The 26,017-nt window shown below is 36.4% G+C and overlaps 1 protein-coding gene across 4 annotated transcripts in view; it reads left to right on the top strand.

The window, feature by feature from the left end:
• Senp1 (SUMO specific peptidase 1) overlaps nt 1-26,017 on the top strand; it is a 72,395-nt gene that overhangs the window by 29,405 nt on the left and 16,973 nt on the right. For all 4 annotated transcript variants that reach the window (XM_063254641.1, XM_003476076.4, XM_013159460.2 and 1 more), the window contains exons 11-17: nt 71-155; nt 392-547; nt 1,626-1,757; nt 16,636-16,839; nt 17,671-17,750; nt 19,910-19,994; nt 20,477-20,572. In XM_063254641.1, coding sequence (XP_063110711.1) covers nt 71-155; nt 392-547; nt 1,626-1,757; nt 16,636-16,839; nt 17,671-17,750; nt 19,910-19,994; nt 20,477-20,572 — 838 coding nt within the window. The remainder of the gene's footprint in view (nt 1-70; nt 156-391; nt 548-1,625; nt 1,758-16,635; nt 16,840-17,670; nt 17,751-19,909; nt 19,995-20,476; nt 20,573-26,017) is intronic.

Below are 26,017 nucleotides of genomic sequence, written 5' to 3'. Positions count from 1 at the left end.
TTTACTGTGTGTATAAACAGTATGTTTGATGCTGCAAGAGTGATCTCGTTTGTCACTTTTAATTTTCTAGAACTAGTGTTTATGATTCTCGAGCACGGGAAAGATTGCGCCAGATCGAGGAACAGAAAGCATTAGCATTACAGCTTCAAAACCAGGTAAAAGGAAAAATTAAGATACAATTATAAATAAATAGCACATTTAAATTGAAACTATTTGGGAAGGTTATCTGGATTTTGGTAATTGCTGTTGTGATTGCAATATTGTGTGATAGCATAGCATTGTAATGTAAGTGGTGTATGTTCTTGGTTTGCCCAGCCAGAATGACTCAGTATACAAAAGTCAAATAGATTTCTGTATTTTATCCCACTTATTTTCAAGTTCTGTCTTCCAGAGATTGCAGGAACAAGAACATTCAGTACATGATTCAGTAGAACTGCATCTTCGTGTACCTCTTGAAAAGGAGATCCCTGTCACAATTGCCCAAGAAACAGAAAAGAAAAGTCATAAATTTACTGATAGTGAAGATGAATTTCCTGAAATTACAGAGGTAAAGTTCATACTATAAATTCTTTTATTAGAAGCTATTGTGTTTATAAAGAATGTTGTTTACATTTTATTCGAATATTTCTACTTCTGTTTATATTGTATACCAGTCCTTACTTTTTTTTTAAAGGATTTATTGAAAATTGATGCAACAAAAAAAATTGATGAAACTATAGAGTGGCTTTCAGTAACTTCAGTGAAAAAGCATGTAATAATTTTCTGTTTTATTTCACGTGCATTTTTACTTGTAGGTAGACTGTGTTTGTGTGGTTTTGTTCTGGGATTTTTTTTTTTTTTTTCATTTTTGTTTTTGGTACCAGAGGTCAAGCCCATGACCTCATACAAGTTAGGCAAGTGTTTCTACTACTCATCTACACCCAGCCCTACACATGCAATAGTTTAATATTGAATAAACTTATTTACTATTTTTCTTAAATAATAAAAACCTATTGTAGAAGTTTTGAAAGTATATTAAAGACTGTATACATTTTAAAAATCTGCTCCTTTATTGTTGTCTTTGAAAAACTATTGGTGCCGGATATATACCTAAGTGATAGAGTACTTACTTGCCTCGTGTGTGCAAGCCCCTGGGTTTGATCTCCAACTATGCTAAGTAAATAAACTTTTAAAAACTTATCATGTAACTGGTGAATATAACATTTACTACAGTTGTACTAGATTTCATATTTTACATTTTTAATTAAATGGATACTTTTTCCAGAAAAAAATAGTGTCTAAACCTTTACTCTGTCACTACCTTTTGTGAAAGCTCCTGGGCCTGACTTGGGCCTGGATAAAAGGTGGTCTTTTCACAGGCTTAGGAAATTTGGTAGTACAGGCTATGTAGGGTTAGTTCAAACTTTAAGAATTAATATGAAACAATGATCTGAATGTTGTACTGAAAAAGAGAAGGGAGAAGTAGATGGGATAGAAAGTAGTAATTGGGAAGATGATGGAAATTGAAACCAAAATATTGCATAGAAGTAACTTAACACCAAATTGATAAACAGTTGGTTAATAGTAAATATAATCTGGGGATTAGTGAGAAATGCCATGTGTTCTCCGACACCTTTTGTTTTTAGGAGATGGAGAAAGAAATAAAGAATGTGTTTCGTAATGGAAATCAAGATGAAGTTCTCAGTGAAGCATTCCGCTTGACCATTACCCGCAAAGATATGCAAACTCTAAACCATCTGAATTGGCTCAATGATGAGGTAATCTCACACTTATTTTTACATACAAAATGTAAGTAAACATTAAGTAGAAACTAAATCAAGGCATTATTTCACTTTTTCTTAAAATGTGCTCCTCAAATGACTTAGAATTTCCTCTCAAGAGCTCTGCATTCTCCTAAGTGTGAGGAAATATGTAGTAGAAATGAACATTTTTAGCAAACATTTTAGGTCATTTTTACGTACTTTAAAGGCTCAGAACATCTGACTTCTTGCATTAAAGATTTGGAAAAGGAGAAAACATCGACTCACTGGTTTTTTATCACTGTCTTTAAGGCACATCTTCTGAGCCAGTAGTTTAATAGCTCTTTATTTTGCAGCCTGCAGTAAAACTTGAAGATTTCTCTAGTGGTACCCAGTTCTGCTTCCCTTTCTACAGCTACTTGTTTTAGGTCACTTACATTATAAATGATAATCTTGTACATATTTTTTTAACTGTGAAAAGTTATTTATTTACTTTAGTACTATTATTATATTGAGGGAAAAATTACATCCCTTACCTCCAATTTAAATTAAATATGCTGATTATGCTATGATCTTTATTTTTTCACTTTTAATCAGATTTTATTGATATATTTTAGATATAGTGATCACATTCATCATAGAGAATTTGTTCCTGTACATGACATAACTTGTTTTTCCCCTATTCCCTTACCATCCCTTTAATCCCTTTGTCCCTCCCCATTTATAAAAACTTTATTTCCATATTTTCCTTCTTTTCTTTTTTAAAATTTTCCCTTCTTTCCTCCCTCACCTCTTTCTTGTTCCCTTCCCCATTTAAACATTTTCTTCCTGTTTTACAATATCTGTTATATTTGGTTCTTATTTACACTTTTTGTTCTCACACCAGAGAAACAATGTGATATTTACACATGTCTGATTTATTTGTGTCTGATGTATTTCACTTAAATTTATGGTCTCAAGGCGCTTCCATTTACCTAGAAATATCTCAGTCTTGCCCTTCTTTATGGAAGAGTAGTACTCTGTTGTATAAAAAACCCACATCTTTATCCATTCGCCATTTGCACTATGAACTTTAAATTGATCTATCTTATGCTTAAATCTACAGAAGCTCTGTTTTATTTCAGGAAGTTGTTTTCATAGAGATGAAAATTTAGGTTGGGTGTTTTTTCCAAAACTGTCTTCTTAGGCCTGCTAGGACTATCCCTACCTGACCTTCAGGTGAACTCAAGATTCACAGCTCTGGAGGAATTTTAGAGAGTAATCACTTGATATTGTAGATATCCAGATCCTGTTCTTGTATGCTTAATACTTTTCAAAAATATTATTAGAACATTTGTTGAGCATTTAGCTTATGTTAGGCACTATTCTAAGTAAGTTCTTCTCATTTAAGAGTCACCATAGCTTTAGAATTAGATACTATAGTTTTATCATCTCCATTTCATAGGCAAAGAAATAAGACATAGAAAGATTAAGAAATTCACATGGGCTGGAATGGGAGGTATACATCTGAAATCCCAGCATGCAAGGAGCTGAGGCAGAAGGAACATGAGTTCAAGGCCAGCTTGGTCTACATAGTGAGTTAAAGGCCATATACTTTGTCTCACAAGCAAAAGTTTGCAAGGTAACATAGTAACAGAACCAAGATTCAAATTGGGTCCTCCCTAATATAGTATACTGCCTGAGAATCTTAAATTGGATCTTGTGTTATGACCAATCATACAGATTTTAGAAGTCATATTTCATGTCTAGGATCTTGATTATCTCTAAACCAAGTAATCTAGCCCCATTGTCCCTGGCACTGGTCAATTTATAAGATAAATATTTTAGAAACTCATCACTTTCTGATGTCTTCTAGTCTGTTTTTTGGTTTCTGGGGTTTTTTTTTGTTGTTTTGTTTTTGTACTGAGGATCAAACTAACAACCTCGCATTTGTCAGACAAGCACTTAAGCTGCTGAGCTAAATCCCCAGCCCCTGAATGATATTCTTTGATAAAGAATGGTAGGGAATATGAGGTTCGAGATGGGGATATTAACTCTCTTGCTTTTTTTGGTTCCTTAGATACTAGACCATTGAATCAAATAATGCTGTGAGAGAGTTGACCAAATCAAAGGGGAAGATCAAAATCAAGGATAATCAGAATTATCCACTGATAAGTTGCTTTTGATCTGTGGTCTTTTGCTAGTTTTTGCCTGCCTCTACTAAGGAAAAGTCAGTTATTCTGAAGGGACTGTAACCTGCTGTAAATTATATAAAACCTTCTAGAGGGCAGCAATGAGTAGGATATGAGCTGAGTTCTTGCTATTTACTGTGGCAGTTACTTCAGTGACAGATGCTTTACAGAGGCAGCATTCAATATTCAGGACATATTTTTCATTCTCTGGGTCTATCAGAAGCTAGATTTTTAGCAAGCAAAGTTAATGAAAATTATATTATTTAGAGGAGATGAAGGGAAGGAAAGATCACTTGTCTACTTATCCCTACCACATCTACCTCTAACTTTGTAGGGAGTAGTTTTCTTCTGAGTTCAGAATATTGTGAGCCCCCATTCATGTTTCCATGGATGATGATATGATGATGGTAACTTTTTTTTAAAAAAACACCATTTTCAAACTATCTTTAACGTTATTGCCCTTGAGAAACCCACAGTCTAATGAATTATTAATAGACATCCTTAAATACTAATATTCATTTAAAAATACTTAACTCTCAATTGTGAATGCTTCATTTTTTGCAAGTAATTTTTCCCTTTTTCTATTTTGTTCTTCCCTCAAGTAGTTTTTATGAATAACTACTTTTTTTTTGATGTCCTGTAAATTTTATGGATGTATTAAAACTTTCTCGATAATAAAGTGATTGCTTCATTATTCTTTACCATTGACAAGGAATGTAAGAGCCAGAAAATTAAAGGAATCGTATTTAGTTTTTTTTTTTTTTTGATACTGAGGATCCAACTCATGACTGCACACTTGCAAGGCAGGCGCTTATGCCACTGAGCTATCAGCCCCCATATTTAGTTTTTAAAGAAAATAAAATCCAAGCCGGGTGTAGTGGCTCACGTCTGTAATCCCAGCACTCAGGAAGCTGAGGTGGGAGGATTGTTGTGTGTTCCAGACCAGCCTGGGCTACAAAGTGAGCTCAAGGCCAGTCTGAACTGCATAATGAAGCCCCATCTCAAAAAAAAAAAAAAAAGACAAAGAAAAAAAAAATCCAAAAATCCTGTATATGGAATATGTATAGAAAACCACTAGGCTACTCCTGCTCTTGTCTCTTTCTTAAAAGAAAATAGACCTTAGTACCTATTCAAACAATAGGCTTTCAAAACTTTTTTATGAATGGATTTATATATAGGTGAATTTGGTTAAATCCTGTATAGTTCAAAAGCACTGAAGGTTGACAAGATTGATGTTTTTGTCCACATAAAGAAAAAATTAGACTTCTTTTTTGGTTGAGTCTATTTGAGGCAGGGTTTTACTACATAGTTCAAACTGACCTTGAACTTACTTTGTAGCCCAGGCTGGCCTCAAAATCACTGTGATCCTTCTGCCTCAGCCTCCCAAGTGCTGTGATTACAGGCATGGGCCACCACGCCCAGCTGAAATTAGACTTATTAAAAATGGAATGTGGAGGGGCTGGGAATTTCGCTCAGTGGCATAAGCACCTGCCTTGCAAGTGTGTGGTCATGAGTTCGATCCCCAGTACCCATGAAAAAAGAAAAAGACAAAAAAAAAAAAAAAAAATGGTTAAAATCAGGAATATTGTAGGTAGGGTTTTCTGTACTGTCAGGAGATTAGTTATTAATTTTAAAAACTTAATTAAGGATAAGGAAGAGTAGGATTAAACACAAGAATTAGCTGCAAAGCAGATTGAAAATTGCAGTTCAGAAACAAATATTTGCAAAGAAAATGTCAGTGCTAGAAATTATTAATCCTTAGATGTTAATGACTTTTAGAATTCCTTTCAACTTTAAGAATTCTAGGTTTACCATCCTGAGAAACAGACTGCTTTGGACTTTATGTTTTTTCTTATAGCCAAGTGGTTTTGCATATTTGAGACGCTAATGGTTGTCTTGTTTTATAATGCAGAAGTACATGGAAATGATTCAGTATACCTATAAATTGAACTGACTGTTGCTTCTGGTCATGATAGAATAAAAGGGGCAAGATTTATCCTTTCAGTTTAACCAGAAAATAAAACATATGAAAGAATTTTAAGATACTCTACCAGGCAGTATAGGACAGTAAGCCCTGAGAGTAGGAAAATAAAGAGAATATGCCATGTTGTTTATCTGGCTTACTGAAATGGGGATACATGTTATGGACAAGGCCTGGCAGAGCCTATGCCACAGGGCTTCCCTCAAAGAGCTTTTCAGTTGTGAGAAGAAGGTATTAGAGGATGGGGAAAAGAATTTCCAGAAAGAAGGAATCAGAACATTATCAGGGCCTATCCAGATGCCAAGAATAGTTCACATCCCAACCAGTTATAGTGGAAGAACTTCCCAAGTCTAAGGGCATACCAAGATTTCTTAGAAGAGAATTTCCTCAAAGTGAAGATAAATCAGCTGTACAACCTTGGGCCTAGACCAACAGGGCCTAAAAACAAATCTCAAAAGCTTAAAAATGATCCCAATAATATAACTATGTCACAGAGAAAAGTCCAACAATATTTAAAGGGATACAACAATTACTAGCACTTGTATAAAATTGACAGTATGTATTGTCTATCAAAAACTATTAGGTGTACTATACAGTTAATATATTTTATTTTATTTGTACTGGAGATTGAACTCACAACCCTCATGCTTGCCAGGAATGAGCTTGTGGTGCTGAGCTAAATCCCTGGCCCATAATTAATACTTAATAAGTTTTTTTAATTACCAGTTATGCAAAGAAGAAAGGGCAATTTATGAGAAAGAAAAGACTTAGTCACTAAAAATACCCAGAAATGAACAAAATGATAAAATTAACAAAGATGTTAAAACAGACCAAGTATGGTGGCACACATTTACAATACCAGCAAATTACCAACCCAGACAACATAGTAAGTTTAAAGTCAGCCTGAACAAAATATCAAGATTATGTCTCAAAAAAAAAATTTAAAACAGGTATTATAAATATATTCCGAAAGTTTAGGAAAATACAGAGAAATAGATGTTATTAGGAGAGAAATGGAATATATGTGAAAAGATCCAGACTGTGCTTCTATATTTTTAAATTTTAGTTTATTAGTACATGTGTTGTCTATAATGTTTACATTCTTTGTGGGAAGTTGAACATCTATATTTGAAATAAAATGTATGTAGGAGTAACAGATTAGACCCTAGAGAATATTTTGTAAAAATGTGTGAACTTGATGATCAGCAACAGAAGCTACCAGTAATTAAGCACAGAAGAAAGGCTGAAGAAAGATGACAAGTGAACTGTGGGAAGCAGTCAAAAGCACGTAATTGGGGTCAGAGAGGAAAAGGTAGGGCACAGATGATGTCATAAAAGTGTTGGAAAAATTAATGATGGAAGATTTCCACCATGCTAAAATGTGTAATAAATTATTGAAAGCAAGTAATAAGGACAAAATTATAAAGGCAACCAGAGGAAAAGATACATTAGGTGTAGAGAAACAAAGGTAATTAGTTGCCTGAAATCATTAGGCCAGAAGACAATGTAGCTGCATCTTTAAAGTACTAACAAAGAAAAACAAAATGTCAACATAGATTCTATACCCAGCAAACATACCCTTCAAAAAGGAATCAATAATTTTTCAGACAGACATGCTAATTAAGTTCACCACCAGCAAACCTATACTGTAAGCAATAATATATTCTAAAGGCAGAAGAAAAATATCAGTGGGAAATGGCCATCCATACCCAGGAATGAAGAGCAGTGGAAATGCTGTCAATTTTTAGTATTTCTAACAGTTGACTAAAGCATTGTACAGTTAAATTTATAACATGTGGAAGTAAAATATTTGACAGTCAGCACAAAGATGAGGACAGAATAGTAGCTTGTGCTACTATTGTAAGATTATTCCATTCTACGTGAACTACTATATTATATGAAGATAGATTCTGGTTAGAGACATACTATAAATCCTAGAGAAAGTACTAAACAATACCGTAATAAAGATGTAATTATTAATAATGGTAATTAGGCAGAATTTAAAAGTCCAAAAGAAGACAGGAAAAAAACGAAAAAGATACAAGACTACAAAGAACAAATAGGAAAAAAAAATCAAGATGTAAATTATGTTTAACCAAATCAATAGTAAATGTAAATGATCTAGAGAGCATTGCCCAATGGAAGTATAATATGAACATATCTCCTTTTAAATTCTCTAATAGTAATATTTAAAAAATAAAATAGGTAAAATCATAATTATTTAACCCAATATATCCAAAAGGTTACTTTGGCATGTAATTGATATTACAATATTAATGTTATATTTTACTTTCTCTTTGAATAGAATGTACATTTTATACTCAGTGTATCTTAGTTTGAATTAGGCATATTTCATGTGCTCAATAATTACATTAGTGGCTACTCTATTCATAGTATGGTTTAAATATCCAGTTATATGGCAGATTGTCAGATTGGGTAGAAATTTCTTAACCAGATACTTTTTTTTTCTTTTTCTGGTGTTAGGAATTGAACCCAGCTTTCTACCACTGAGCCACATTTTCCAGGCCTAGAAGAAACTATTTTGAATGTAAAGACAGATAGATGTACAAAAGTAAAGGAGTAGAAAAAACATCAAAATAAAGATGAAGTGTCTGTATTAATATTATGCCAACTATATTTCAGAGTAGGAAGTATTTACTACCAATGATGGTGACATTTTATGATGAAGAGGTTAGTTCATCATATAAGCATGTCAGCCTAAATGTGTGCATACTTTAATAACAGATTCTTAGGGGCTAGGGATTTAGCTCAGCGGCACAAGTGCCTGCCTGGCAAACATGAGATCATGAGTTTGATCCTTGGTACCCCCCTCCCCCCACCAAAAAATACTTGAACTACAAACTGATAAATAAATAAATCTGTAATTACTGTTGATTTTTTAAAAACTCAATAATTGATAGAATGAATAGAAAAATCAGTAAAGATAAAAATTGGAATAAGTAGATGGATCCTGTGTACGTACCTACATGTACTGGAAATACATAAATAGACTGGAAACACTTTCTTCTTTACAGTACCCTTATAATGTATGTGCTATCTTGGGTGGAAAAGCAGGATGGCTGCAGCATTTCCTGATTTTTTTTTTTCATTTCCTGATTTATATTCTCTCCAGGACCCTATTTTCTTTATAATTCTACTATCATAAATTACTGATTTCTAATTTACACAGCAAACTGGAAAAATACTGTTAGGGATTGTATCTAGATGTCCCTCCAAAACTTTCGTGGTTCATAGATGCAGAGTTTCAAAGATGACTGTGTTAGGTGTATGATGCTGACATTAAGGATGACCTGCCCTGGCTGTGGGTGGTACCACCCAAAAAGATGGAATATAAATGTTGGAAAGAAGTTGCTTTGCTACTTGGCTTATTTGTGTCTTCTTGTTGCCCTGCTTTGCCTTGGACTGTTTCTTTTCTGCAGTTGTCCTCTGTCGTGCCACCCAGCCTTGGAGCCAGTTGACTATAGACTGAAGCTCTACAAGTACAAAGCAAGCATGTGATTTTCCTTGATTCTGCTTTGCAAACCCATACTATTATTACCAGTTGTTTCCAAAATGGAAAAGTGTTGGATAGTACAGTACTGTATTTGTAACTTCACCAGCAAGAGAAAGGCCAAGAAAAAAAAATCTTAAATAGAGAGAAGGAGGCTAGTGAAGAACAAATTAAGATAGACTCTACATAGTAAACTATAACTATACTGAAGCCATAGCTAAGCCAAGGAAACTAATCACCTGTTTTGTAAGTTTCCTTTTCCAAAGGAAAGAAGTAATATTTCAGTTATTCAGTAATATTATAGGTTTATATATAGAAAAAATATTCCTACTTGATTGGCAGTAGATAAATAAGTAAGACTTTATAGGGAAGTAAGACTTTGTACCATGGTCAGTTAATTTTTATTGCAGTCAAGATCTGGAACCAGAGCACATGCTGGTGTGGGGTGGTGTGGTTTGATTTTTTCTGTCAAGCATTCTTAACATCCTGATCACACATGCTTAATGGAAATGGTGAGCTAGTCATACACATACCTAGGCAGTTGTTTCCAAGGCGTAGTTAACTGAGTGATGCTCACTAGGTAGAGGAAATAACTCATAAAACTTCCAAGACCAGCTCTAACCCTGGAAATAGGTTTTTCTTAGCGAATAAGAATTAACTAGGCAAAAACAAGATAAATTTGTTAATTGAATATGACGGATCTGCCATCTCTAGTACCCTCTTATAAGTGAAATGAAATTATCAGAGTGAAAGATTTAGTGTTTCTAACATGACTCATTGGCTTCCACATTGTGATATCTCTTTGAAGTGTTTCTTAATAGAATCAACCCAAATAAACCTGAGATTTACACAGGGTCACTTAAAAGTAGGAATTGTCTGCCTGTCTTTCTTTAAAACTTGAGCAGTAATTTGTTACTTGAATGTGCATGTAAGAAAAAACTTAACATGTGTTCGCAGTGAAGAAAGCCTGCCTTCTTGGTACCTGTAACATCATCAGATCAGATCTTAACAACTGAAAAACTTTGTGAACCATATTAGTCCAACTGCTGCTTGTTGGTTAGTCTTTTGGACTTTGTGGTTGACAAACATAAATGAATTTAAAAGTCAAAGTGGGCTGAATGTGTTGAGTGCACCTACAATCCCAGCACTCTTGAGATGCTGAGTCAGGTGGATCTCGTGTTTGAACACAGCCTGGCAACTTAGTGATTTCATAAGACCCTGCCTCAAAATTTAAAAATAATTTTTTAAAAGATTGGGCTTGAAGCTCAGTACAGAAGCTCTGAATTCAGTCCCCATTACTGCCAAGAGAGAAATAAAAAAAAACTCAGAATGGAATATCAAGAAGTAAAATTTGAAAAATGACTTTTGTTTCCCTAAATGTTGTCTGCATCTGTCCTCGAGAGTAGTATCGTGTCTTGTAGTTTCAGAACATTTTTTTCTAAATTAAACAGAAAAGTTCAAAGTGTAAACATGGGAAGGATTTAAAATCAAGTCTTTACTGTTTAGGAAATATTTTGCTTTTAAATACAGAGAAAACAAGTGAACTAGTTTACCGGACAAGAAGGAAAATACAAATAGTGGTGGTTATTTATGTCCTTGTGGTAATATAAAGACTATTAAATCCTTCATTTGAAAATATCATAGGCTTTCCCTTTAAAAAGAAACTTTTCAGCTTCAGCCTGTCAGCTCTTCAAATAAAATCACAAAAGAGCAAAGACACTGTAAACAACTATCCTACTCCTAGACAGGACTATAAAGACAAGCAGAGCTTATGCCAAGGCCATGAAGGCAGCAGCAAGGGCAGCTCCTTAGGCACCAGGAGCCACAGTGGACAAATAGAGGCAAATATGGACCCCAGAAAGGATGACAAGTGGACTAACACTGGCAAGAATCTTAGTGGTATAGTGGCAGGACAAACCCTGGGCTGATCTACTTTTAGTCCCCTGTTTCAAAGGGGGTTTAAGATCTGCTGGAGTTAAGAGAATCTTGTGTGCAGGAAGGGCTGTTGCCATTAGGGGAAGGAGGAAGGTTCTTTGTCCACACGCACACACATACACAGACTCACACTCTGTGGCCATTACTGCATCTCTTTCATCTTGAATGCTGTGATCCCTTCTCTTATTTCTTTTTCCTTCATCTTTATCCCTCCTCTGTGAGATGACATATGGGATCATCTTTGTTCTTCAATTCCTAGCTTATTTTGGGTATAACTGTGTCTTGGCTGAACGATGGCAATTTTTCTCATTTGGACAGAGTAACAGCTGAAAAACTGAAGAGAAATTTGGATGTAAACAGTTTACATCTGGCTCAGATGTCAGATTACACATTCTTAGTTAAAGGGAAGAAGCACTAAGGCCACCAGACTCCCACCTACTGGGATATTAGGGAAATGAAAAAGAACTCAGATCATTCCTTAGAGCTAATTAACTAGTTGACTTTGGAGGAAGCTGTTTCCCTCTCAGTGGAGAAACCTTGGTTGGAGGCAGGGCAAAAGCAATAGAGGAATTTTCTAAGGAGACATACAGTGATCACTAGTTCTCTGTTCTTGTTCAATTGTGTTAGGTAGCATGATACTTGTTTATGTCTTGTTCTCTTTTGTTTGTTTTATTTAAACTAATGTCCAAACTATAGTACCTCTGATAGGTATCTGAAGAAGGTATATCTCCATGGCACTCATGTGTTTGTCCTTATTTCTTTATCTGATTTCTTTCACATTTCCCTTTATCTTATTGCTGATAATATATATGATCTGACTGCCCCATGGAAGATTGACCTGCAGTGACCAGCAGGTCATGTGCTTATTCATTTTATCCATTAATTTGTAGGGTTTAGCCTTGTAACTTAACACTGGGACAGGTAGAATGCCAGAAGAAATTTATTAGTCTCTTCTGGCTAATTTCTCTCTACATTCTAGAGAATATAATTAGAAATCTGTGCTTGCTGGTCAGATCATTCCCAGTATTAGTAACCGTCTTCATAAACCTACAGGCATCAACTAGCACCATTATAATAACCTCAGGCAGAGTTAACTGAACACTTAGATTTGAGAATCCATCATTCTAATTGTGCTTTGATTTATTATCATTACTTAAGACAACTAAGCTCCATTAACTGTTGGGTTTCACACAGTAATGTGAAACCCAACAGTTAATTCAATTCCTCCAGTAATTCAAAACACTCCAGTAATTCTGTACTGTGGTACAGAATTAGCCATAGCCTGAGTCCTCTGGACCTAATTGGGCCTCTTGTCTCAGTTGTCAGAGCTGTAGGCAGAACAGTGTCTTTCTTCAGACCTAGCCTGTCGTATGTCAGAGCTTTGCCTTATGGTGAGTATAGTTTCCCTGTGACTGCTCAGGCATCCTCATCTATAGGCCCTTTCTCTAGTCTCGACCATACTCTGGTGTGTTCCTGGCAGTGTTCCCTGCTACCTACCCAGTATGTAGTTGCCTACTGTTGGGCAGTAGCTCACTGCTCTGGCATCCTGGTGTGTAAATATTTGTCAAAGGATGGGGGCATTTTCCCATTCCTCAAAAAGCGTTCTGAAAAATGTGCCTGTTTTCTTAGTCATATTTCCAAGCTGTGGCTCAGTTAGCCCATTCATTCCTTGCAGTTGACAGATACTAGCTTTGTGCCCACATAAAGTAAGTATGCAGTATAACTTCTGGCACAGTAACTTTCAAGCTTTAGTACGAGGGAGTCCTGGACCTAAAAGAATCATAGACAACATCGCCACTATAGAGAAGACATTGTTTCGTTAACTGAAAAATTTACGTATCTCCTGTATCGAGCATTTTAATTTCTTTCACTCACACTTGTTATTGAAGAGTAAATGAAATAAGTAAAGATGAGAAAGCTAAGCTCACAGATCCTGTGGGACAATATTATCCTTCATTGTTTGTGACTTTAGGTCTCATATAATCTAGATTTTTATATGACTGTGTGTCCATGTTTGCCTCTTACAGAGTTACATTGTTGTAGGTGTTTTTCCAGTATGGTTGATGGCTTGTCCTGTTACTTACTCATACTTGAACCAAAACAGTTTGCCTCTATATTATGGCTTATGAGGTTAAAAAGGCAAATTTAACCATGTGGAACAGAATTTTCTATCTTTGTGCAAGACAAAAGTAACTATCATGTAAAGTTCGAACTATTGTTCTTAGCTTAACACTAGACTCTTAACTAAGCTTGAAATCTATTCACAGAGTTCTCCCAATATAGTAAAGTAAATGCTATATGCTTTATTAAACTTCTCATATTCATTTCTTTCATTTTTTCTGGGCCTCACCTTCTGATGCCCCTTTCTCCTCATTCTATAGTCTGTTGTTCCACAAATCTGGTCAATATCTTCCCATTTGTTTATTCCAGCTGTGTATCTGACAGCTTTTCTTTTTATTATTTATAACTGCCTCAACTCTTTCTTTCTAGTTGCACATTAGTATGGAGACATGAAGCTGGTATGTGTTCAAGTCCGTTGAGTTGATCAGGAAATTGTAGTATGTGCTATTCAACACAACTGCTTTTTCGTTATTTTTGTCTCTTTTGGTGACATGATTTTTTTATTAGTGCATGTTTGGAATTCGTAGTATATAGTCATTTTGGGGAGTGGTTATTTATATATACCTCAAGTTCTTTTTTTTTTCCTTTTCCTTCCCTCCCCCTTCCTCTCTCCCTCCTCCAATTCTCCCATCTCATTTTCTGTTCTTGTTAATACTAATCTTAGCTTATGTTGTAGCATATAATGTTTACATTAATTGAAGTTATTAGGTTCCTGTACATGGCATATCTTTATTCTGCTTCTTTCCTTCTCCCCTCCTCCTCATTCTTTGTACTTTTTCCCTGAGACCACTTCCCTGTTGCAATCCTCTTTTATTCTCTGTTTGTATTTTGCCTCTCCTAAATGAGAGATACTGTTACAGTATGTCAGCTTGTATGTCTGGTTTATTTCACTCAATGTTGTATTTTCTAGGTGCATCCATTTTCCTACAAATGTCTAAAATTTGTCATTTTTAATAGCATATTAGTATCTATTATACATAGATACCACATTTTTTTTATCTAGTCATCTGTTGATGGACATACAGCCTGCTTATAGGATTTACTGTTATGAGTTGTGCTGCTATGAATATTGATGTGCATGTATTTCTAAAATAGGATTCCTTAAGTTCTTTGGGAAAGATACCTAGTAGAAGAATCACTGGGTCATATGGAATTTCTAATTCTAGTTCTCTGAGAAATCTCCATACTGATTTCCATAATGGTTGTACTAGATGACATTCCCACCGGCAATGAAGAAGAGTTCCTTTTTCACCATAGCCTTCCAGCCTTTGTTTTTGTTTGATTTCTTAATGGTTGCCATTCTTTCTAGAGTGAAATGGAATCTTAGTATTATTTTTATTTGTGTTTCTCAGATAGCCAGCGATTTGAGCATTTTTTCATGTATTTGTTAACCATTTGTATTTCTTCCTCTGTGATGTCTCAGTTCATTTCTCTTGCTCATTTCTTGACTGGATGTTTAATTTTAAGTGACTTAATTTTATTTTTTGAGTTCTTTGTATATTGTAGATATTAGTCCTCTGTCTGAGGAGCAGCTAGCAAAACTTTCTCCCACTCTGTAGGCTATTTCTTCACTCTACTAATTGATTCTTTTGTTCTTACAGAAACTTTTTAGTCTAATATGGTCCCACTTGTTAATTTTTGCTGTTGTTTTCATGTGCAGTTGAGGTTCTGTTTAGAAAATCCTTTCTATGCTTATATCTTCAAATGTTTTATGTATTTTCTGTTTTAATGTTTAGATCTTTGATGCATTTTGATTTTAATTTAGTATGTGGTAAGAAATAAGGGTTCAATTTCAATCTGCTGCACACAGATAATAAGTTTTCCTAGCACCACTTGTTGACTAGGCAATCTTTCCTCCAAAAACAGCTTTTGGCCCCTTTGTCAAAAATTCAATAGCTGATGTGTCTGGGGAAGTTTCTGTGCCCTCCGTTCCGTTCCATTCATCTGTGTATCTGTTTTTGCTCCACTGCTTTGCCATTTTTATCACCATTGCTTTGTAGCATAGCCTGAAGTCAGGTATTACTTTGCCTCTTGTTTGCTCTTATTGCCCAAAATTGCTTTTGCCAGCCTGAGTTTCTTCTGATTTCATATGAATTTTAGGATTTTTTTCTGGATCTTTATAAAGTATACTGTTGGTATTTTAATTGGATCTGCATTGAATCTGTATAATAATTTTGCAAATATGGTCATTTTGACTATTGATTCTTCCTATCCAGAAGCAGGGGACATCTTTACATTTTCTAATACTCTCTTCTATATTCTTTTTCAGAGTACTGTAGTTTTCTTTGTAGAAAGTCTTTCACTTCCTTGGTTATGTTAATTCTTAGGTATTTTATGTTTTGAAGCTACTAGAAATAGTATTGTTTTCATAATTTCTTTCTCATCCTGTTCATTATTGCTATATACAAATGCTAATGATTTTTGTGTATTGATCTTGTATACTGCTGCATTGCTAAAGTTTGTTATGAATTGAGTTTGTTAAGAATTGAGACCATTCTTTGGGTCTTCTATGTACAGTATCATATCATTTGCAAATAATTTGAATTCTTCCTTTCCTTTATGTATGCCTTTTATTTTTTTCCCTTGTCTACTTTATCTGGCTTATGTTTCAAATACCGTGTTGAACAGAAGAGATGATAGTAGACATTCTTGTTATGTTCCCGATTTTATGGGGAATACTTTCAGTTTTTTCCATTTAGTGTGATGCGGCTATTGATTTGTCATAGTCTTTATCACATTCAGGTATGGTCCTTCTGTCTGTTTTCTTGAAGGTTTTTATCTTGAAGAGATGTTGGATTTTCCTGCATATGATCTTAAGATTTCTGGGTATGATCGTACGATTTTGACCTTGCTTGTTTATGTGATGAGGCTGTTAGGTGTTGAAGCCTTAACTGAGTTGATTAGGAAAAAATAGCATATTCTGTTCAGCACTGCAACTGCTGTTTCTTTTCTTTTCTTTTTTTTTCTACAGGATCTCACTATGTAGTCCAGGCTGGTCTTGAACTCACTACAAAGCCCAGGCTGGCCTCAGAGTAGTGGAGATTCTCCTGCCTCAGTCTACTGAATTGCTGGGATTATAGGCTTACACTATCATGCCTATACCCAGATTCAGTAGTTATGTTTATATAACACAATTATTTTTGAATGTCTATTCTAATGTGTAATTTCTTCTCACAGATCATCAATTTCTACATGAATATGCTAATGGAGAGAAGTAAAGAAAAAGGATTACCAAGTGTGCATGCATTTAATACTTTCTTCTTCACTAAGTTAAAAACAGCTGGTTACCAAGCAGTGAAGCGTTGGACAAAGAAAGTGGATGTATTTTCTGTTGACATTCTTTTGGTACCCATCCACTTAGGAGTGCACTGGTGTCTAGCTGTGAGTACTTCCTTTATTTTAGATAAAAAAGATTTAAAGAAATCTACATAATTGTAGAACACACAGGGTTGTAAATAGTATTTCTAAATCTTCTACACTTGATCTTAGCCAAAAGGCAAAGAAGTGATTAGTCCTACATTGTCTGCATCTTCCGTTGATTATTAAAAGAAAGAATAATATTAGGAAGTATGTCAGCTAAAAAATCATATCATTAAACTTTCTGTCTAGAGTAGGAAGTACTTAGACTTTAAAGAAAGCTATGAAATTTCCTTTTCTGGAAATATTTAAAAAGGAGTTCTAGGGTATTAAAGCAGCCTCAAGGTAAGGCATGGGAGAAAAAGTAACTTCCAAGTGAAGATGCCAGCTCAGATTCTGTGGCTCTTTTCTGCCTAATCAGAGTTTACATTGCATGTGTAATTCAGATTTCCTATGACTGACCACATGAATGCATTAGCTTACTAGGTTAATAAAAGTTAAAACACAGTTAATTTTAAGCTGCATTTAAAAATCAGAAAGAAATTCTAAAGGTTAAAAAAAAAAAAAACCCAGAATCTTTTCACTATTTTTCCAAAATTTGGTGGAAATGGTCTTAAGATACTTATGTGCTGTTTCTTTACTGTAGCCTATTATGGGGAGGAAGAAATTGAACAAGTTCCATATAAATCACTCCCTTCTTTTTTCCTCTGCACATTAAGCATGTAAAATACAAAGTATCAGACTTCTTGTGATTTCACAGGAAGCTGTCCAGAAGGATTCAAGGGCCAAAGAAAAGAGAAACTGAGAAACCAGTTTTCTTCGCTTTATAAACACAATTTTTTTTCTTACCCTCAGGTGGTAGACTTTAGAAAGAAGAACATTACCTATTATGATTCTATGGGCGGGATAAACAGTGAAGCCTGCAGGATCCTCTTGTAAGTAAGGCATTGAGAACAGAAGTTTGGGGTTTGGTATATGCTGTGTTTTTCTGGCAGTTAAACTCAATTGTTTAATACTTTTAGGAGTGTGATTAATAAAATCTTAGAATTAAGAATAAATATTTTAAATTTAAGTTTAATACACTGTTGGTAGGAATGTAGACTGATGCAATCACTATGGAAATCAGTGTGGAAAGTCCTCACAAAATTAGGATTAGAGGTCCCATTTGACTCAGCTATTCTTGTCTGAGAAAAAATTTAAAACATGAAACCACAGCAATATATTTGCATCCATCTTTACAGCAGCACAGTTTGTAATAGTAAAATCTTGGAAATAACCCTAATGCCGGTCAACTGAGGAATGAATAAAAAAGGCACAGTCTTTTTATACAGTGGAGTACTACTCAGCTATAAAGAAGGATAAACTGGAAACTTACGTGAGGTGAAAGAGTAAATAAGATCCAAAATGTACAATGGATATTGTGAAATGGGAAGAAACTCTTCAAAAAGAAAGAAAAACTAGGATAAGAAAAAAAAGAAAAGAGAGAAGAAAAATGCAAATACATATATATATATTTTTTAATACAAGATTGTTAAGACAGTTGTACTACTTTCTCTTAATTCATTATAAAGAAAGATTTGTGCTAATATTGTTTGAATAATTAAATGTATCTTGTACTGTATCTTGTACTCTGATTACCTCATTTAGAGGTAACAATACACAATGTAGTAACCATTGTTACTCTTATATTATTTTGAAATTTCAAGGGTTTTTTTCCTCTTTAAAATAAAATTTTAAAAAAATTCAGTTCAGGAATTATAGAATAATACCAAAACTTGTCCTTAGTGGGGGCGATTACTGTCCTAGTATACAGATTGGATTTATAGCTAGAGATTTAGTCACTACTTAATACCTAGAAACCATTTAATTCAACTTCCTAATTTATCAGATGAAAAAGCCAAAACCCATAGAGATGACTTTGGTTGCCCAGATCCTACTAGTTAGTAGCTCAACAAGGAACCAGAATAGAAATCTTTCTACCCTACCTATTTCTCCCTTCAAAACACCTGTTCCTCACTGTACTACTCTAATAACCAGATGGCAGAATAGTGAAAATTTTGCACTTTGAAAGAATACCCTACATGAGATATACATTCAAGTAGATTTATTTAGATTGAATTTTCACACCGGAAAACCAAAGCTAACAGTGGTAAATATCTGCATATCCAGAGAAACATGTTTATCTATTAGATTGTATTCTATTTTTAAAACAAAACAATGAGAACAATATTGTATTTCAAAAATGATAAAAGGATATCCCCTATATCACTATATCACTATATGTTGCATACTACTGTCCTCCCAATAGATGGTCAGACCACTGGTCTCAGGCCTGCCAAGTCAACTAAAAAATTTTCAGTTGCTTTTTGTGCCTCAGTTGCCATCAATTCTTCCTGTTCCTCAAGCCAACCAGTTGCTTGTGACAGGGGAATGCTTGATTCCCAGCCCATGTGTCGATGGGCTCACAGGAGACGCTGTCTGACTTCTCTCTTCCTGGGCCCTGTATGGCTTACACGGCTTGCCAGAAAAGCTAGATAGTTGACTTCTTGGTGGGCTCCTTCCTGTCCCTGCCTGGCCCTCAGTTGTATTTCTAAAGGAGTATATAAACCAATGAGAAGAATCAAAAATGATTCTTCAGGCAACATGGCACATCCCTATAATTTGAGGTACTCAGAAGGCTGAGGCAGGAGATAACAGGTCTGTGGCCAGCTTGGGAAACTTAGCAAGACCCTGTCTCAAAAGGGCCTGGGGTGTGAGATAATGGTAGAGTACTTGGGAAACATGTAGGAAACCCTGGGTATAATCTCTAGTATAGAAAAAAAAAAGTTCCTTGGAGTATAGTAGGTTGATGGAGCGTATCAGAGGCAGATGTCATGTCCCTTTCAGACTGAAAGAATTAATTGTGAGAATTCTAAAGACAGGCTAAGCTCCAGTAGAAGCTTAGGAGTTGAGGGACTCCTTGCTCAGCATTATGTATACTGTTCCCCTCAGAGGAACAGAGGAAACTTTTCCTGGGATTGCCAGCTCCTTCTTAGGGAAGCAGTTGTCATCAGAGTTCCCCACAGCTTATCTCATTCTCCTCCACTACCTTTAGGCAATACTTGAAGCAAGAAAGCATTGACAAGAAAAGGAAAGAGTTTGACACCAATGGTTGGCAGCTCTTCAGCAAGAAAAGCCAGGTATATTTCATCTTGTTGCAGTAGAGGTCCTAGAAGTAGGCTCTTTGGGGGAGAAAAGGCTGTATTGCTTGGTTGCTAGAGACTTTATTAGTGTCAGCTTGATTGTTCGATTCCTTGGGGAAAGTAGGTTTCTTTCTGGGAATATTTATAATGGAGAAATAAGTTTTCTAAAAGGAAAACCATTTTTCATTCATATAGGAAACATTTGTTGATCATTTGGCCCATGGGTACAGGGCCAGCTTTTATATCCTGAGATGCATAGAAGTTTGAGATATTCTCCTTAATGATTTATATTAAATAGATAGACCTGACTGAAATGCTGTATTTTTACTTTGAGCTTCTGTTCTGAGTTTGGTACAGAGTAGTGTCATTTGTTCAGAGTTCAGGGAAATATGTAAAATTTTTGAGCTTTGGCTCTCATTTTTTAATCTGAGAAGGAAAGAAGCTTGTAAAGATAGCACCATATTGTTTTGTTCTTTCAGGAAATTCCACAACAGATGAATGGAAGTGACTGTGGGATGTTTGCCTGTAAATATGCTGACTGTATTACCAAAGACAGACCAATCAACTTCACACAGGTGAGCTTCAGGAGGGAGCTCTAGGACCACCCTGTGTCCAGGTTGCTCATGGACTTTTTGTCTGTTCTCTTCTGGGAACTCTGCTTGACTATTGCAGAATCCAAGAGATCAGAAGACCAGTGGGGGAAAGGGAGGATTTATTTCCAGGATTATAGGTGCACAATTGACCCAGTTGAACTCGTGCCCAAAGTGCTGGGCATTAAAATAAAGGAAAGGTTCTAGTTTTATTCATTTGGCTGAGGAGATTGGCCTTTAGAAACTGAGGAGGGGGACAAGCAAGGGTACAGAAGCAAGACAAAGCACTTAATAACTTAGCCTTGCAAGAACATAGAGCTTTATGAATCCTGGAAGAAAAGATGACAAACTGTTCACAGGACATGGTTGCCAATCTTATCTGTACAAGAACAAGGAGTTGTAGCTATAGAGGAGAGGGGACAGTTTAAGGGGGCTTTCTCTTTTAAGTCTTGCTTCATTTCCCACTTTGATACATCCTATAGTAAGTTTTAAGAGAGAGTATCACTATCATTAACATTTACATTGTTATAGAGGGTTGGCTTCCTATTGGGCAGAGGGAGAATTATAACAGAAAGGAAAGGAGACTTATGTTGTCATTGTATCCTGATGTCGATCAAGCTTCAGCTCTACGTAGACTGGTCAGCTTTTGAAGTGACCAGAGCAGGGCTTTTGTCTCCGATGGCAGCCTGATCTTTTGACAGGATCAGCTGATTCAGGTGGACTGATCGGATCCTGCTTGCTGATCCACCTGTCTTGGGTGATTGGCTTCTGCCAACTATGGTGAATCTAAAGCACAGTTTCTGTAACTTTAACAGCAATAGGGGTAAACAAGATTACAGTATGAGGCCCACGTCCCATGAGTCCCAGAGTTGTCTTTTTTTTTTTTTTTTTTTTTGGTAACAAAGTCCCTAGGTTTAAATGGGTGTAGTGGGTCTGTTGGGCTTATGGGCATTTTGCCTCTGTGCAACCATGAATATTCAGTATGGCTATTGTGAAAGCATGTATTTGTCTCCTCCGAGACAGTTTTCCTAGATCACAGAGATTGTCTTGAATTTGACCTATGTTTGTGGGCAGCCAGCCAAATAGAATTTTATAAGGGGAGTACCTAGTTTGTTTTTGTGGGAGTGCATCCAACATGGAGGAGGATCATTGGCAGGACTTGGCCCCATCTCAAGCGGGTTTCTTGGCAATATTTTTTTCAGCAATTTTTTCAGTATCAGATTCATGTGTTCCATTTTTTTGTGCTCTGTGCCTGGTAAGCTATGTGAAACTTTTATTTTTATTTGTGTGAGCTCCTGGACCATCTGCTATAAGTGTCGGTCCGTTGTCTGACCTTAAGGTCAGGGGTCATCCAGATCTTGAGATGAAGTCTTTTAACAGCACCTAGGTCATCTCTGATGTCTTCTTAGTTCTGGAGTCTTAAGAAGGTACTGTAAAGTACTAACATATATCGATAGCCACCGGCTTGAAGTATTTAGTAAAATTCATAAGCAAGTTTTCACATGGAGCATGGGTAAGCCTTTGCCTTAGGTTTTGTATGCAGGTTAAGCATTGTTTATAAGCAGCCCAAGCAATTTTAGTAAGTTATGGCACATAGAAACGGTGGTCTAGTAATGTTTTTAATGGTATTTTTTTCCCATGTGAGAAACTCTATGGAATTGTTTTATGAACCCAGGGTCCAGCACTTTGGCGATGGCTAGCCTCCCATGAGCAAACTTCTGTTCTCCCCTCTTGCTGTAGTTTTTGGCTTCTCACCCAACCAGTTTTTTTATTTGGAGAGTAATTGATGGTTTCTGGGAGGGGCAGCTCCAGGATGAGGGGCTGAGCTGGAGCCCCTCTTTGTGGAACTGTCATAGCACCCTATATGTTTTTGATTTCCTCTCGCTTTTATTGGTCCAGTCCTCTGTTCCCTCCTATAGTGTATAATGGCCACTTTCCTTATGACCCATATAGCATGTAGGATCTATAAAATTTTTTTAGTATTAGATCTCTTTTCCACAACTGTCAGGAGCCCTTTTTTTTTATATTTGAAGTCAATATAGATGTTAACCTTTTTGTTCTTTACCAACAAAAGAGCCCTTGTCAAGGCTATTAGTTCTGTTTTCTGGGCTGAAGTTCTAATAGGCAAAGACTGGGCCTCTACCATAGCAGAGTTGAGTCACCATTGCATGTCCTGTTTGGTGGACCTGTTTTAGCAGAAGAATGCAGTCATAAAAAGGGGCTAATGGTTTGCCTAGGAACAAAGTGGTTGAGTTAAGAGTGTTTATTGTCTCAAAAGTTATACAAGGATTTTCACATAAGAGCCCCTTCCACTGAACCATCCTCAGGTCTGACAATCCTTGTTGTCTTCTCTAGTTCATTAAGGTTATAACCGAGGGTAGTACTTGAATGGTCAGTTGCTGTCCCAAGTTATTCAGCTTGTAAGATTTCTGTGTCAGCAAGGCAGCAGCAGCAAGCATGCTAAAACATGGAGGCTATCCTAGACTGCAGACTGAGTTTTGACAAGTACATTTGTGGACAATGACCTGGGTTAAGATTCCTACAACCGTTTGTTTGTTTACTTCTTTATGGGGACAAAAGGAAAAAAGATTATATCTGGCAGTCCTAAGACTGAGACCTCTTTGATGTTTAAATGTTTGTTCCTTGTCAGCTTTCTGAAGGAGGGCTCCTTTCTCCCACCTTGGTGGCGTATCTGAATATAGTCTCCATTTTTTCTTTGTGGCTTTGACCTGTGTCAGGCTCTTTTGTCATGTTATCTTTTCTATTTGCAGCCGTAGCCTCAGTGTCTCTTTGGCCTTTGGTTGTCAGCACTGTAGTTCCAGTGCAGTTTTCCCACGAGCATGTTTAGCTTTTGTCTGTTGATAGGTCTTTTTTTTTCTTCCTCAGCTGGGCCATTGTTACATATTGTTCCTATAGCGTGTGATTTAACTCCTTTTTGCAAAGGAGGAACTTTTGCTTTATAGCTTTGTCTTGTGTTTCTTTGAGTTGTCTCTAGGGTTCCCTTACTTGCTGAGTTTGCCCTGTCTCTGTCTGCCACAGTTGCCTTATGTCTCCTTAGCTTGCAGTGGTAGTTTCTGCAGTAACTGTAGAGCCTTTTGGTGTTGGAGGGGGTCTTTTTTTTCAGTTGTCTCATCTTTTGCTTTCTTGCTCAGGATCTGTTTTACCTCTGCTTGACACTCATGTTGGCTCTCCTTGGCATTTGTCTCTGCAAGTGCTTAGTCACCTCTTGTGACTTGTCACTCCTGGGGTTTTGTTTCTTCTGTTCATGTACATAGAGCCTCTTCATCCTTAGCCCTGCCATGCCGACATTCAGTTATCTCCAGCCATAGGCGTACCACGTGGATCTCTTTTTTGATGTGCAGTTTGGTTATCTCCGTCTGTGGGGTCTTGGCTTGGATCTTTGCCTCTAAACTGCAACTGCGCAAATGTTGTAGCTCTTTCTAAATACTGTTTTTGCGTGGCAACTGTTACTTCTTTCCCAGTGTGTTATCTCCTCCTGTGTACCATTGTAGCTTTTGTGCTTTTAGTTCCATTTATACCTTGTTTTGGGCATGTACCTCTGTCAACTGTTTTAGTCACTCTTTTTTGTTCATTTGCCAGCAAGACTGTGTTGCCTTATATTTGGCATGATTTGGATCTTCCTTAGCCTCTTTAATCACTCGCCGAGTTGTCTGTCTCTCGTTCCTTAATCGTTATAGCATACTCATGTGTTTTCTCCTTTGTCTGTAGTTTTTTCTGGGCAGGCTCCCGCGCCAGCTGTAGCTGTTGAGTCTGCACTTGTTCTGTTTGCTCCCACAGGTACTGGGCCTCTTCTACCTTGGCTTTGAATTGTTTGACTTCCTCCAGTGCAGCCTTGCAATGCCGTTGTTTTTTCTCTGCTGCCACCTGTTGCTGCCAAGTTGCACCCAGTTTTGTCTGTTTTTTGTTGCAGTGTGTTCTCAGCATTGCTATAGATATGTCTCAGCTCCAGTTTTGGCACTGTCTTATCAACAGTAGCCTTTTCAAAGCTAACCTTCAACGCAAGGATCTTTTTTTTTTTTCCACCTCCATTGGTTTGCATCAGTGTGTTCTCCATTGGCCCCTTATGTTACTTGAGCTCACTCTGAGGTCTTGCACAGTTGGGTGAGCTGCTCTTCGGTGTCAGTCTTGTGTTGTGTTGACTTTTTTTTTTAATTCTTGTGACCCAAAGGTAATTTTGTCCTCTTTTGGAGGAGGTCCCTTTTCAGCAGGGAACCAGACAGTTGGAAGATGTAGGAACTTACGTTGAACCTCTTATTTTTATGATATACCTCTCAGACTGGAAAAATGACCTCTTTTGGGGACTCTAATGGCTCTAACAGTAGTCACATGATAGATAATGATCCAGTGAGCTGTGTTATTAAGTATTCATCTCTGCTGTCTACCAGAAAGTACATCAGTGGGCTTTTGGGTGTCGAGGGGAATGAAACCTAGTCCTGGTAACCTTTAGTTCCTGTCAGCCCAGTAAGCCTAACATCTGGGGTTTTTTATGAGGAAGGGTAGCCTTTTGTAGACAGCCTTCTAGTTTTGGCATTGTTATCATTCTTGGGCATTTATTTTTCTTATTCGTATTTTTACATCATGTATATCAATCCCAATCTAGTTTTGGTCAACTGGCAGATCCTGGCTCAGTTCGACTTCTATTTTGCCAGTGTCTTTGTCTTTACCTCTTAGTGATTTCTGTTTCTTTTGTGAGCATTATTGTCAACAGATTTTTCTTTTTGAGTCTCTTATGGACTGTTTATTTGACCTTCTGGTCACGATTTACATACACTTTGGTAGTGACCTCTGAAAACTGGGTCACATTCCTGCTAGCAAAACCCTTTAGTTTTTGTTAATAGGCACCTAGACAAAGCTGAAGCCATGGGGGTCCAATCTGAACTATATTTATCCATGAGTCAATGTAGAAAAACTATGCTTGCTTTGGTAGCACATATACTAAAATTGGAATAGTGTAGGGAAAGTGATCCTGATGTCCTAGTAGCCCTCTGTTTTCAGTCACCATCCAGTATGTACCCAATGTTTGTCAATCACCTACCCATCCTGTCACCAGCCATTTACTGTCGAAAGGAATATCAATCTGCTTTATAAAGAGCTATTTACCTCGGGGACAGGGAGTCACCTTTATTTCATAGTTTTCTGTATACTTTCTTAAAGTTAGCCAACATAGATTTTAGTGGGATTGGTTTTGAAGCTTTTCCTCCCATATCTACCCTGGTGTGATGCAGATTACTTTTTTAAGCATTTTTTTATGCCATTTTGATCATTTCCCTCACAGGAATTTTTAGAAGGAACAACTTGAGCTTCACCAAACCATACATGTTTTATAAATAAGCTTTCCCTCCATGTATGTAAACTTTCCATTCTTGTCATTATCTCTCTTTTTACCTCTTTAGCAGGACAAAAATTTCA

This window comes from Cavia porcellus, unplaced genomic scaffold, assembly GCF_034190915.1.
Source record: "Cavia porcellus strain 051 isolate PalLab524CR breed Dunkin Hartley unplaced genomic scaffold, mCavPor4.1 scaffold_8, whole genome shotgun sequence".
In the NCBI taxonomy this organism is placed as follows: domain Eukaryota; kingdom Metazoa; phylum Chordata; class Mammalia; order Rodentia; family Caviidae; genus Cavia; species Cavia porcellus.
The sequence above is the reverse complement of the archived record's forward strand: the minus strand, read 5'-3'. Positions and strand labels throughout refer to the sequence as shown.